We start from the raw sequence: 11,999 nt of genomic DNA on the forward strand, positions 1-11,999 counted from the left end.
CACAACCTCGAAAGGTTTACTTTGTTCTCACTCGGGAGAGAGGAAGGGAGAAAGAGAGGGAGGGAGAGAAATTTCAATGTGAGAGGTAAACATGGATTCGTTGGCTCCTGAACCTGCAACCCAGGCATGTGCCCTGACCAGGAATCAAACCAGCGACCTTTTGGTTCACAAGATGACGCTTCAACCAGCTGAGCCATACCAGCCAGGGACCATGAGTATTAATTTGGGCATTACACATCAATTTTAGTGCACAGGCAAGTAGAGAACTTGCAAATAATGAGGGTCGAATGTAATTGGTTTCCCTTATAATCCTGTACATTTCACTGTATGCATAATACTGTGGAAGAGGCTATCACCCAAAAAGGCGACAAATCCCAAGTCTCCAGGGAGCTGGGGAGGAGCCAGCAAAAAAGGCTCAGCAGGGGCATGGGAGGAGAAAAATGAGAAGAGGGTGCTGTTTTGGGTGCCCCATGAAGGAAGAGCATAGCCCCCTTCTGGAATTAACTGGAAAGACTCCAGAGCATCAACACAAGGGGAGCTGGAATAAATAAATCATGCCACGGCAGGGGGGGGCGGGGTATGTAAATAGCTGGAATCATATTTACAGATATCCTCAAATATGCTGTATGTTCATAACTGCTCCAAATAAGCATCTCTAGAATGAATGAATTGGCTTTTTCCTCAAGTTATAAACCAGAGAGATCTCTGAACCAAATCTTCCCTGTTTACGATGGTAGTTCTTGAAAAAAAGGACAAAGAATTAAATATTTAAAAACAAGTTTTTAATATGAAATATATTTAAACAACTTCTTTTTGGCAAAACCAGGGCGGGCAGCCACCTCCCCGCCACCCCCCACACACGCGCGCACAGTCCTGAGTAGAACAGCAAGCTTGAGACGCACACGGAGAGCCCAGGAACCTGAGTTTCAATTTTGTAGCAGCTGCTGAGGAAGATCTCAGTCCAGGGGTAAGTTCAAGTCCACGGGTGAAACTGCCAAGATGCCCTCCTGGAGGGAAAAGCAGCAGAGCCTCGTGAGCAGAGGCGTCCTCCGGTCACAGCGGCATCCGTACCAGCCCAGTGACAGCTGAGACAGGGGAGGCAAGGAACCAGACAATGGGAGAGGGAAACCCAAGAGTGGGGGGACAGAAGCCCAGGGCGAGAGGACGGAGACTCGGAGAGAGGATCAAAAACCCAGGGCTGGTTAGGGACACAGTCCTAGAGAGAAGAGGGAAGGACAGAGCCGAGTCACAGCCAGAGCACTAGAGGGGGTGGGGTGGCGGGGCTGGACAGAGACAGAGCCCCAGGGGGAGGAAGCTAGAGTGCTGGGGTTTTTTAAGGTTAAGAGCCCTGGGTCTGTGTCAAAGTTGATTCTAATCCACTGCCTGAGGGACTCCCCCCCCCCCCCCGCAGCCTCCATAAGCCCAGGATAATAACCAAATCCCGTAAGGTCCTTCTGAGATTTAAATGGGATCACCCCACTGAAGTCCTTGGTGAGCACCTGACCAAGCACACCTGTTACCATTCCTTAAAAAATACAATGGTTTTACAAATCAACAAGCTTCCAGGTTGAGCTCCAGATGCTTCTATCCTCTGTGCCCTCATCATTTTGCTTGAGGTCGGAGGGTATCTCTTGCTTAATGAGACCACTTCCGCTCATCTCTGCCTCTTCCCCAAACCTGCTTCCTCCCTGCTTCTTGGGGAGCATCAGATGTAGCCCAGCAGTTGCCCAGGCCAGCATCCTTGACTCTGGCCTGCCACTCAGTCCCCATGTCCACTCCATTAGCAAAATCTGTCAGCTCTATCTCCAAATTAAATCCAGAACCTTCCACAACCCCCACCGTGGCCTGATCCACCCTCACCTCACCTCTGGACCGGCACCGTCACCCCCTCCAAATTCCCTACTTCTGCCCTCTCCCCATACAGTGTTCCCTGTGCTGCCACCAGAGGGTGGGTGTTGACACCCAAGTCCCCTCATGTCCTTTGCCCAGAGTCCTCCAGGGATTCTAGGCTCACTAGGAATCACTGTGACCACAGGTTCCGCACAACCGGGCCACTCCTGCTGTCAACTCTTGTCCCTCTCCTTGCTCACCCGGCTTCAGCCCCTCCTCTCTGTTCCTCAAACACACCTGCCCAGCTCCTGCCAGCCTGCGAAGCATGGTTACATTCTGGAGGCTCAGCATGCCCCCTTCCCTGCCTGCGCCCCCTAAGCAACAAGGCAAGTGAGAGGGTGCCACTGGGCGGGGCAGACAAGCACTCAGGGAGGTGGCGGTGGTCGCCAAGGTCACACAGCCAGGAGGCAGCAGTGCAATGCAGCTCTGAGCCTGGCCCTGGATTGAACGACGTGAGCAAGCAAGGTAAGGCTTCCTGGTCAGGGGCAGGAGAAGACAACAGAAGGACTTAAGGGAAACCAGGTATTTCTACCACCTGTTAGAAGGTGCAGAGTGCTATGGCAGGAAGGAGAGCAGCAAAGAGGGAGGGGGAGTGTGGAGGGGGCTGTGTGTGTGTGTTTTTTAAAAGATTTTCTTTATTTTCAGAGAGAGGAGAAGGGAGGGAGAAAGGGAGAGAAACATCGATGTGTTGGAGATACACTGATTGGTTGCCTCTTGCACGTCTCCACCTGGGAACCTGGCCCGGAACTCAGGCATGTGCCCTGACTGGGAATCGAACCGGCAACCTTTTGGTCGCAGGCCGGCACTCAATCCACGGAGCCATACCAGCCAGGGCGGGGGCTGTGGTTTTAAATGGGGACCAGGGTAGGCCTCCCTGGGGGGGGGGGGAGTACCTGAGCAGAGCAGAGGAGCGGAAGCAGGGAGGCAGGGGGTTACCCAGGAAGGGCGTTCTGGCAGGCAGAGTTGCCCAGGCTGTCTCCAGATCATCGTACAAACACATGCCAATGGAGTGCCAAGTACTTAAAAGGATGATCCCATTTAATCCTCACAATAACCCACGGATCACCATGGTGCCTGGCCTGTCTGGCGTACGGTAAGTGCTCAATAAACACAGAACAGGTGAATTGGAGGGCTGGGAGAACACCTATGAAGTCTGAACAGAAACCAAACAAGACGCCTCCCCCCCCATTACAGTTAGGTAAAGTGAGGCCCAGAGAGGCTTGGGAGGCTCACCCAGCCCCCGTGGGCCTGGATCCAGGGCGTGAAGCTGTGCACGTGCTCTACGCTGAGTCCAGCCAGGGTGCCCCCGAGCCGGGCCACGCGCCGGCTCAGCTCCATGGCCAGGGCCAGGCGGGCCAGGGGGTCCGGGGAAGGCGGCGGGGGTCCGGGGCACGGCAAGGAGGGGCCTGCGCGCCTGGGACCAGGGCTGTCCTCCCGGCTGGAGAACAGCTCCACTAGGCGGGCGAAGGAGCCAGCGGAGAGGCGGGCCAGCTTGCGGTGCAGGACCGGGTCCGAGGCCAGCTGTGGGGTGGACGGGGGAAGAGGCAGCGTCCAGCCTGGTGGCCAGCCAGTAGGAGGCTGGGAGGCGTGGCTTTCCGGTTCAAGGGACTTCTAGGTACTATAGCTCTAAGCCACGCTCCTATCCATTACAGCGGCCAATCAGAAACCAGACTCCATGGTTTCTGCCAAACTACTCGCAGGACGGCGGCCAAGAACCCAAGAAGCTAAGCCACGCCCCTACCCAGGCCACGACAGCCAAGCCACCCCCCCCCAACATTAACCGAGTTTTAGAATGCTAATCTAGCCACACCCACGGTGGGGTCCCCTGAGAGCCTGGCAGGCCCGGCCAATGTCTACAACCTTACCTTCAACCATATGATTAATGTAATGGTACCACACACACTGTCATATTGCAGGACACTCACAAACCACAGCAGTCCATTTCCCCCACATTCTAAGCCATACCCTTACATAGTCAGGGCTTCGGATTTTGACAGTTTTCTTCAGACCACACCCTATTCCCACCACCATACATTCCCTTACTTTCTCAATAGGTCCCAATCTTTTTCCTAGATCTCATTTCTGATGGTCACCCCCCCCACGCCTTTAGGCCACGCCCCTCCTCTGACGAGCAACGCTAGCCTTAAACTTAGGTACTGCCTTGGCCATGCTTCTGTCACTCAGCCCTTCATTAAAGCCTTGTCCCACCCTCTCCCCACCTGACCGCCCAATAAGAATGCAGATCCAGATCCAGCTTCTGATCTCAGTGCCCAATCATAAAGCAATTCCTATTATAGCTAAGGGATGGAATAGACTAGCCATCACCTTCTGGTTGATGACTTCTGCCTCCTCTTCCAGCAAGGCCACCAGCCTCCGCAGCAGGGCTTCCTTCTCTGTGGGTGGGGGACCCTGTAACTCTAGAGGGGGGGACAGGAGAGAATTCGGATGGTGGCAGAACCCTGACAACCCTTCCACTTTCATCCTTCTCTAGGGCCCCTGTGCACATCACCTGGGCTAGGTGGGGACCTCAGCTGCTCTTGGACCAGCTGTTCCAGCCTCTGGGCCACCAGCGCATAGAAGTCTGGAGTAGCTGGGCCTGGGGTGAAGAGAGCCCATGACAGGTCTTCAGGACATCGGGAAGTTATGGATTCTCTCCTCCCAACCACCTTGCCAGGTAGCAGTGATTTCCTCTTCATAATTGGGTAAATTCAGGCCCAGTGAGCAAACCTGGCAAAAGACCCTTGTACTCTCTACGTTATGGTGCGCCCCCATATGGACTTATGGAGTGTTAGAGATGAACTGGACCTTGAAGATTATCTCATTCAAGGAAGGCAAACACGTGACACTTCAGCTATTACCCCTCTATCCATCATCCATTTCAGGCATCATCAACTGATCACAGAACGCTTCTCTCTAGCTAGGAAATCCTTTGCAAGCTAGCACTCCCAGTAGCCATTACTAGTTTGTCCAGGCTCACCTATGAGAGGAAAGCTGTTGGTCACTCTTGATCAAGTCCAATGAACCCCCATTCCTACTTTGCTCCTGGAAAAACACAGGAGCAAGGAAGAAAAGGATTTTCCAAGTCATGTGTAACCAAGTAGCTAGGGAATTGTGATTGAAAGCCACGTCTCCTGCCTCCCTACTGGATGGAAGGAGAGCAAAAACAAAGAAAGAGACCACAGAATTGACAAACAGCAATCTAACTGGGACGCGGTAGCGCACAGAATGGTGAGCGGAGGTGCTGGAGACCCCACACAGCTACCTACACCCTTAGCTGAGTGATCTAGAACTAGTTCCTTAACCTGTCTATGCTTTAAGAATCAAAGCTCCTAGCCCTGCAAGTTCATGGGTGAGCTAGGGAGATTTCTTACCAGGCTGTGAACCATAGCAGGGGCGAAGGGGCAGGGAGCAAGGCCGAGGGGACTCAGGGGGAACTGCTCCTCGACCCAAGGAGCAAGGAAGACATCTTCGAAGGCGGCTCAGGATGTCCGTGGGCTCCTCCTGGGCAGGGCTCCTGGGGAAGGGGACATCAGAGAGTGACCCCAGAGGCCCCTTGCAAGCAGTCTTTTTTTTTTTTCTCCCACTCAGGGCCTCTCACTGCCACCCCCGGGACAATAACTAGAACCAGATATAAAGAGAGGTGGAAGGAGACAGACTGAGAACAAGAGCAAGACTTAGAGACGGCCCAGACCTAATGCAGGCGCCTGAGGGAGGATAGCAACTCCTCTTACCTGGGTGGGGATGGAATGGGGGACCCGGCAGCCTCACCCTGCCTAAGGAAGGCAGCTAGGACCCTCAGCGTGTCCTCTCGGAGCCCCAATTCTTCTGAGCCTGCCATGGGGGCACCTGTGAGAGAGGCGGCTGAAGGACGGACTCTGGGGTTCAGGGGGAAGAGAAGGCTCGGGGCCCAAATTCCCAGTCCGTGAATGAGGAGGAGACCAGGACTCGGAAGTCCCCAAAGGAGGAAGGGGTTTAAGTGTTTTAGGGGAATTGAGGCCTGGAGGTCCAGGCGCGCGTTCCCAGAGGGAGAAGAAGGATGAAGACCAAGACTGCTTGATCCTGGCGGAGGAAGAGGCTGGGGAACCGGATTCTTGGGTCTAAGGGGCTGGGGATCTAAACCCTTGAGTCGGCGAGAGAAAGGGATTATGCTCAGACCTCCAGGTCCTCCAGGGAGAAGGCGGCTTGAGGTTTCGACTTCTGGATTCTGGGAGCATATGCCAAGCTACTGAAGCCGTTAGATGGAAACTACCAGTCCCAGCAGGCGTCACGGCAAACATTCGACTCGGTCCACAACCGATCGCCGCGTAGCCTGCTGGGAGGTGTAGTTCCGCTAACTACGGCTGGACTCTTGGGGACCTGGGACGCTTGTTTGTCGAAGAAGTGGGACTGGGGTACCCGCTCCTGTATCCCAGCACTCTCTTCTTCCTTCTTCACCCCAGTCCTCACTAACGCCCCACTCACCTGGTTCCGGGCCCGCCACCGCCTCCTTCTCCGAACTTGTATAAACTTTATTAGTTCAACTTTCCCGCGCCTGCGCACTGGGCCGGGTTGGTGACTGCCCAAGCGTAGAGGAGGCGGAGCGCTGGGTGCCCTCCTAATTTGCATGTGACGTTCCCAGCATGCCGGTGGCCGAAAGGCTGAAAAAGGGCAGAGGGAGGAGGGACGTCCGGGCTTTGGGTGGCGCCTCTTAGGAGTTTGTCACCGAAATAACGATAAAGGCGTTTTAATTTCAAGGAATCGGTAGAAAACAAAGCTGCACCGCTCTGAAGCTCAGCTGACGGGAAGGGGGTGTGTGCAGCTGCGAGTTCGAGAGCTACCAGACCCCAAAGTCAGGGGTGGGCACCAGCACCCTGCGCGCCCCGTCCCTCTGGGTAGGTAACACGGAAGAGCCGGGGAGTTGGTGGCGCCCAGAAGAGGATGGGTGTGCCATGATAGTGGAGAGGAGGGCTGTGTATGCTGGGGACAGTGAAGCAGTGGCCGGTGCAGAACCAAAACGGCCAGACATACAAACGCTTGGAAAAAGTAGGGGGGCGGGCGAAAGAGGGTATACTCTGCAAAGGGGAGGCAGTCCATTTTCGAAAGCGGGGAGTGTGCCCTGAGGAAGGAGGCTGTTTTCGGGGGAATTCTGGGTGGAGGTCTTCAGTGGAAATGGGGTAGATGTGGCAGGTAGAGGTCTACACCCGGGTAGTATCTGCTACCTTGGAAGTGGGGATACCTGCATTGGGTGATGGGAAGGGAGCAGTTTACAGTGGAAGAGGGAAGGGCCTGTGCTGGCGGAATTGAGGGGTCTGTGCAGAAGCTGAGGAAGTGAGGGGGAGGTGTAAATGGATTTGGGAGGGAGTCTTCGCTGAATTGGGGAGCCTCTCTGGAGGATGGGAGGAGGAGGTCGGTTTGTACCCTAAGAAAGTATGGGTGAGGGACCTGCGCTGTGGCCCCATGAGCGAGTGGTCTGGATGTGGAACTCTGGGCACGGCGGAGCCTCAGGCCGCCTGCGCCCACAAATTGCCCCCTTTATTCGCAGGTCAGACCATGGTAACCCAAAAACCACGGATCCTGCCTTGGCTGGTGTCACAGCTGGACGAGGGACATCTGGAGGGCGTGGCCTGGCTGGATCAGAGCCGCACGCGCTTCCGAATCCCCTGGAAGCACGGCTTGCGGCAGGATGCCCAACAGGGAGACTTCGGCATCTTCCAGGTGTGTGGGAGCTGAGACCCGGCACACTGGAAACTGCCCCAGGGTGGGGTGGACTCCTAGGGGCGGGGTTAGTATGGTTGACTGGTGTGGGCTAGGCAGGGTTGGAGGGGCCGGGAATAGAACCTAGAACCGGGAAAGCGGGGTAAGACCGGTTAGACCGTGCCAGGAAATGCACCCTGGGGGCTCAGGGCTTGCTGCGGCCTGGTCTTCGAACATGAGAGGCCAGACAGGGCGGAAGCTGTGGTTACTTACCACCAAAGTAGGATACACCAAGGGCCTGTAAGCCAGTCAGAGTGGCAGCGGGTGGGGTTATTACAGAGTGCGCCCTGGGGCAGGTTGGTGGCAGAGTTAGACACCCAGAGCTGGCTTAGAAAGCCAAGGTTTTTGAGTGGTGGAGGTATGGGACTTCGGGCACAGAGAATCCTCGAGTTTGGGAACAGAACCTTCCCAAGTTAGCAGTGTGCCAGGGGAGAGAGGTAGGTATTAGGAGCAGAGGTGGCAGGGTTATGACCCGGGGGGATGGGGTCTGAATCATCCTCTCCTCCAATCCTGCTACCCCGGTCCCCCAGGCCTGGGCGGAGGCCAGCGGTGCCTACACTCCTGGGAAGGATAAGCCCGACCTGCCAACCTGGAAAAGGAATTTCAGGTCTGCCCTGAACCGAAAGGAAGTGTTGCGTTTAGCTGAGGACCGGAGCAAGGACCCCCGTGACCCACACAAGATCTACGAGTTTGTGAACTCAGGTGCGCTGGAAGTGGGGCTTTTCATGGAGGGATGGGATTTTGAGAGCCCCCAGTACTCCTTCTCTGATCACCACCTCTCTCACCAGGAGCTGGGGACTTCCCTGAGCTGGAGACATCTTCAGACACTGACGGCAGATGGAGTGCCTCTGATACCCAGGTAAGAATGTGCCCAGCCCTCCTGCCCTTGGTCTCTGTCCTCTTCCCTCTCTGCATCCTCTTGGGCCTGTCCAGGCCTCATCTTTTCCCCATGGGCCATCCCCCCCAGCCTCCTCCCTGGCCTCTCTTCTCTCCCTCACCTCACCCCGAGCTGACCCCATTCCCTCTTCTGCTCACAGCCCTGCCATGGCTGCCTGCGCCCTCAGAAGAAAATTCCGTTTTCGCCAGGCACTCAGGGCTCTAACACAGCTTCCTTTGCTCCACTCACTTCCCAGCCTCTTGGGAACTCAGAAACTCCCCACCCTTCGTCTTGCTGATGTCTGTGCCAGGAAAAACCCCCTCTCAAATGCTGCCCAGACTTCTCTGCCCAGGTCCTGCTTGCATGGAGCCAGATCCTTGGGCTAGAATTAGCTGCTCCCCTTGGGGCTATCAGAGCCCCCAGTGGGGACCATAGCATTTTTTTTTTTCAAGATTTTATTTATTTACTTTTAGAGAGAGGGGAAGGGAGGGAGGAGGAGAGAGTGAGATACATCAATGTGAGAGAGAAGCATCGATGGATTGCCTCTTGTACACATCCTAACTGGGGACTGAACCCGCAACCCAGGCATGTGTCCTGACTGCGAATCGAACTGGCAACCCTTTGGTTTGCAGGCTGGCGCTCAATCCACTGAGCCACACCAGCCAGGGCCGAGCCTATCTTTTGCTGCATTTGCCCATGGTTGTTTCTCCCCTAGACTAGAAGGCCCTTGAGAGCCAAGCTCAGAACTGTCTCCTCTCTGGGTCCCCATATTGTGAGCATAAGGCCTGGTCTGTGGGAATTCTCTAGAAAATGCGGTGGAAATACCTGGAACCACCCTGACTGGTGAGGCTCAGTGGGTTGAGCGTTGTCCCACAAACTGAAAAGTTGCTGGTTCGATTCCCAGTCAGGGCATGTGCCTGGGTTGTGGGCCAGGTCCCCGGTTGGGGGCGCTCGAGAGGCAACTGATCCATATTTCCCTTGCATATTGATGTTTATCTCCCTTCTCCCTCCCTTTTCCTCTAAAAATAAATAAATAAATTTAAAAAAACGGAAAAAACCTGGAACCTTTTTCTCCCCTCTCCAGGAAGACATTCTGGAGGAGTTACTGCATGACATGGCCTTGGGCCCGATCCCAGATGGGGACCCCCCAAGCATGCCTGTAGTCCCTGAACACCTCCCTCAGCTCTTGCTGAGCCCGAGCTTAGACGTCCCTGCTCCTTGCCCAAACTTGGAACCCCCTGAAAACCCACTGAAGCGGCTCTTGGTGCCCGAGGAAGGTGAGTGCCAGCCGTGGGTGGGGACGGGCTGGGTCGGAGGTAACAGCCCCCTTATACTCTGTCCCCCTTCCTGTTGCTGCTGCCGCTGCTCAGACTGGGAGTTTGAGGTGACCGCCTTCTACCGGGGCCGCCAAGTCTTCCAGCAGACCGTCTTCTGCCCGAAGGGCCTGCGGCTGGTGGGGTCAGAAGCAGGGGACAGGACACTGACTGGGCAGCCAATAGTACTGCCGGACCCCGGGGCGTTCCTGGCAGACAGGGGCGTGGTGGGCTACGTGAGTCGTGTGCTGAGCTGCCTGGGTGGGGGGCTGGCTCTGTGGAGGGGAGGGCAGCGGCTCTGTGCCCAGAGGTTGGGGCACTGCCACACCTACTGGGCTGTGGGTGAGGAGCTCCTCCCGGACATCAGTCACGGGCCTGATGGCGAGGTCCCCAAGGACAAGGAAGGAGGCGTGTTCGACCTGGGGCCGTTTGTGACAGGTGAGTGGGGCAGGCCCTTCGGTTCCTGCTGCTCTCCTGCAGTTTACCTGAGCCTTTCTGAGGACTGTCCCTCCCCAATACGTGCCCGCAGCTGGTAGGAGATGCAGGGCTCCCTATACAGAAGGGGCTGAGGGAACTAGCTGCCAGAGCCATCCTCATTATTGCAAGTCATGGTGGAGGGACAGACACCAGGGAGAGGCCCGCAGGGCTTCGCTAGCCCATAGAGCTTTCTTTGCACAGTCCAGTAAGGTATCACTAGCCACATGCTGCCGTGTTATACTTAGCTGTGGTGAGTTTCAAACTTTATTTGTATTTTAATTAGTTGCAACTTAAATAGCCATGGTGGCTAATGGCTACGTGTCACTGTGGCCTGAGGGGGTTAAAGAGTAGTGACTGTCCACTGCTTCTGCACCTTTGGGAGAGTGGGTTCCCCTCCTGGGCCTGATTCCCCACCCTTAGTGCTGAGGCTCTGAGGGAGGTGGGAGCAGACCCTCCAGTCCTACCCTGATGGGTGGGAGGGAGAAGGAACTTTCATGTTTGTGCCGGAAGTGTGGCAACTTGACATGAAACAGCAGCCCCTGGTTTTGATGGCAGAGGTCTGTCAGGCTTTAGGTCAGAGGAGGGGGTGGGATATTACTCAAGTTTTAAGGGAAGGAGCAGGTAGAGGTCTTCCCATCCCTGACTAGGCTCTCGGGCCCCCAGATTTGATCACCTTCATTGAAGGAAGTGGACGGTCACCACGCTACACCCTCTGGTTCTGCGTGGGGGAGTCGTGGCCCCAGGACCAACCGTGGACCAAGAGGCTCGTAATGGTCAAGGTGCCTGCAGCCCTGGGCTCCTGGAGCTGAGGGGGTGGATCTTCCCAAGGGAATAGGTCGCCCACAGGAAGGCCCAAGTCCCCTGGCCTTAACCTCAGAGCCATGTGGGAGCTGGTAGACTACAAGTCCCAGCAGCCTCTGCGAGGAACCACAGCTCCCAGCAGTTCTGACACAAGCTGCTCAGCCCTCACTTCTGGGAACCCCTCTGGCCGCCCATGGCTGTGAACATGGGGAAAGTACGACCCCACTCCCCACAGCAGGCTGTGTTGAGGGCCTCCCCAGACAGTGTCGTCCCCCCTTCCCCCCCAGGTTGTTCCTACGTGCCTGAGAGCCCTGCTGGAAATGGCCCGGGCGGGGGGCGCGTCCTCACTGGAGAACACGGTGGACCTGCACATCTCCAACAGCAACCCGATCTCCCTCACGTCGGACCAGTACAAGGCCTACCTCCAGGACCTGGTCCAGGACATGGAGCTCTAGGTCATGGGGGGTTGGGGGGGTCTGGGCCCACGGCGCATGGGTGCAGGGCCCTCACCTCCACCAATAAACAAGTTCTTGCCACTGTCACCATGTGTCTGGTGTCCCCAGGCCAGGCATTATTCCTTTTTCAGGCCTCAGTTTACACAACTGTGCAAGCCACCCACAACTTGGGGGCTCCCTGCGTGAGGGTGAGGCGCTGTGTGGGGGCAGCTGACACGTGGATCTGGTGAGGAGGTGACAGTCTCCCCATTTTACAGACCAGGACAGTGAGGCTTTGAGAAGCGCAGAGGTCCCAAGTAGGAAACACCAGCCGGGTCAGAACCTGGGTGTAACTGCGAGCTGCTGCTCCGAGGAAGGCCCGGGCCTGCAGACAGCTCGGGCCAGGGTGCAGCACGCGGAGGGCTCCCTGCCTGAAATGTCCTGCTGGGGGCCTTGGGTCCCCTCCCACTCCTG

The 11,999-nt window shown here is 56.2% G+C and overlaps 2 protein-coding genes across 3 annotated transcripts; one reads left to right on the forward strand and one right to left on the reverse strand.

Moving 5' to 3' along the window:
* Positions 1–760: 760 nt before the first annotated feature.
* On the reverse strand, positions 761–6,416 carry BCL2L12 (BCL2 like 12). Of its 2 annotated transcripts, none has more exons than XM_090259645.1 (7): positions 6,352–6,416; positions 5,622–5,736; positions 5,262–5,404; positions 4,400–4,486; positions 4,216–4,307; positions 3,124–3,411; positions 761–1,007 (listed from the first exon to the last, which is right to left on the reverse strand). In XM_090259645.1, exons 2-7 carry the CDS (start codon positions 5,726–5,728, stop codon positions 957–959), a joined length of 768 nt encoding a protein of 255 aa, XP_090115771.1. In that variant the 5' UTR covers positions 5,729–5,736; positions 6,352–6,416; the 3' UTR covers positions 761–956. The 2 variants fall into 2 exon arrangements, with proteins under 2 accessions (XP_090115771.1, XP_090115772.1); XM_090259646.1 differs by lacking the exon at positions 6,352–6,416 and adding an exon at positions 6,046–6,202.
* Positions 6,417–7,404: 988 nt separating this feature from the next.
* Positions 7,405–11,633, forward strand: IRF3 (interferon regulatory factor 3). The gene is made up of 7 exons (XM_090259647.1): positions 7,405–7,584; positions 8,154–8,325; positions 8,412–8,482; positions 9,585–9,777; positions 9,871–10,251; positions 10,954–11,069; positions 11,379–11,633. The coding sequence occupies exons 1-7, from the start codon at positions 7,420–7,422 to the stop codon at positions 11,544–11,546; spliced, it is 1,266 nt and encodes a 421-aa protein (XP_090115773.1). The 5' UTR covers positions 7,405–7,419; the 3' UTR covers positions 11,547–11,633.
* The last annotated feature ends 366 nt before the right edge of the window (positions 11,634–11,999 follow it).

This window comes from Furipterus horrens, unplaced genomic scaffold (assembly GCF_987537825.1).
Source record: "Furipterus horrens unplaced genomic scaffold, mFurHor1.1.pri manual_scaffold_13, whole genome shotgun sequence".
NCBI lineage: Eukaryota > Metazoa > Chordata > Mammalia > Chiroptera > Furipteridae > Furipterus > Furipterus horrens.

Excerpts from the sequence above, each read along its gene's own strand:
- IRF3 (XM_090259647.1), top strand. The coding sequence starts at position 7,420 with ATGGTAACCCAAAAACCACGGATCCTGCCTTGGCTGGTGTCACAGCTG. Across the intron at positions 8,326-8,411 it reads CTACGAGTTTGTGAACTCAG|GAGCTGGGGACTTCCCTGAG; the intron begins GTGCGCTGGAAG and ends CTCTCTCACCAG. Across the intron at positions 11,070-11,378 it reads AGAGGCTCGTAATGGTCAAG|GTTGTTCCTACGTGCCTGAG; the intron begins GTGCCTGCAGCC and ends CTTCCCCCCCAG.
- BCL2L12 (XM_090259645.1), bottom strand. The coding sequence starts at position 5,728 with ATGGCAGGCTCAGAAGAATTGGGGCTCCGAGAGGACACGCTGAGGGTC. Across the intron at positions 4,487-5,261 it reads CTGCTATGGTTCACAGCCTG|GCCCAGCTACTCCAGACTTC; the intron begins GTAAGAAATCTC and ends TCTTCACCCCAG. Across the intron at positions 1,008-3,123 it reads TCCAGGCCCACGGGGGCTGG|GAGGGCATCTTGGCAGTTTC; the intron begins GTGAGCCTCCCA and ends TTTTCCCTCCAG.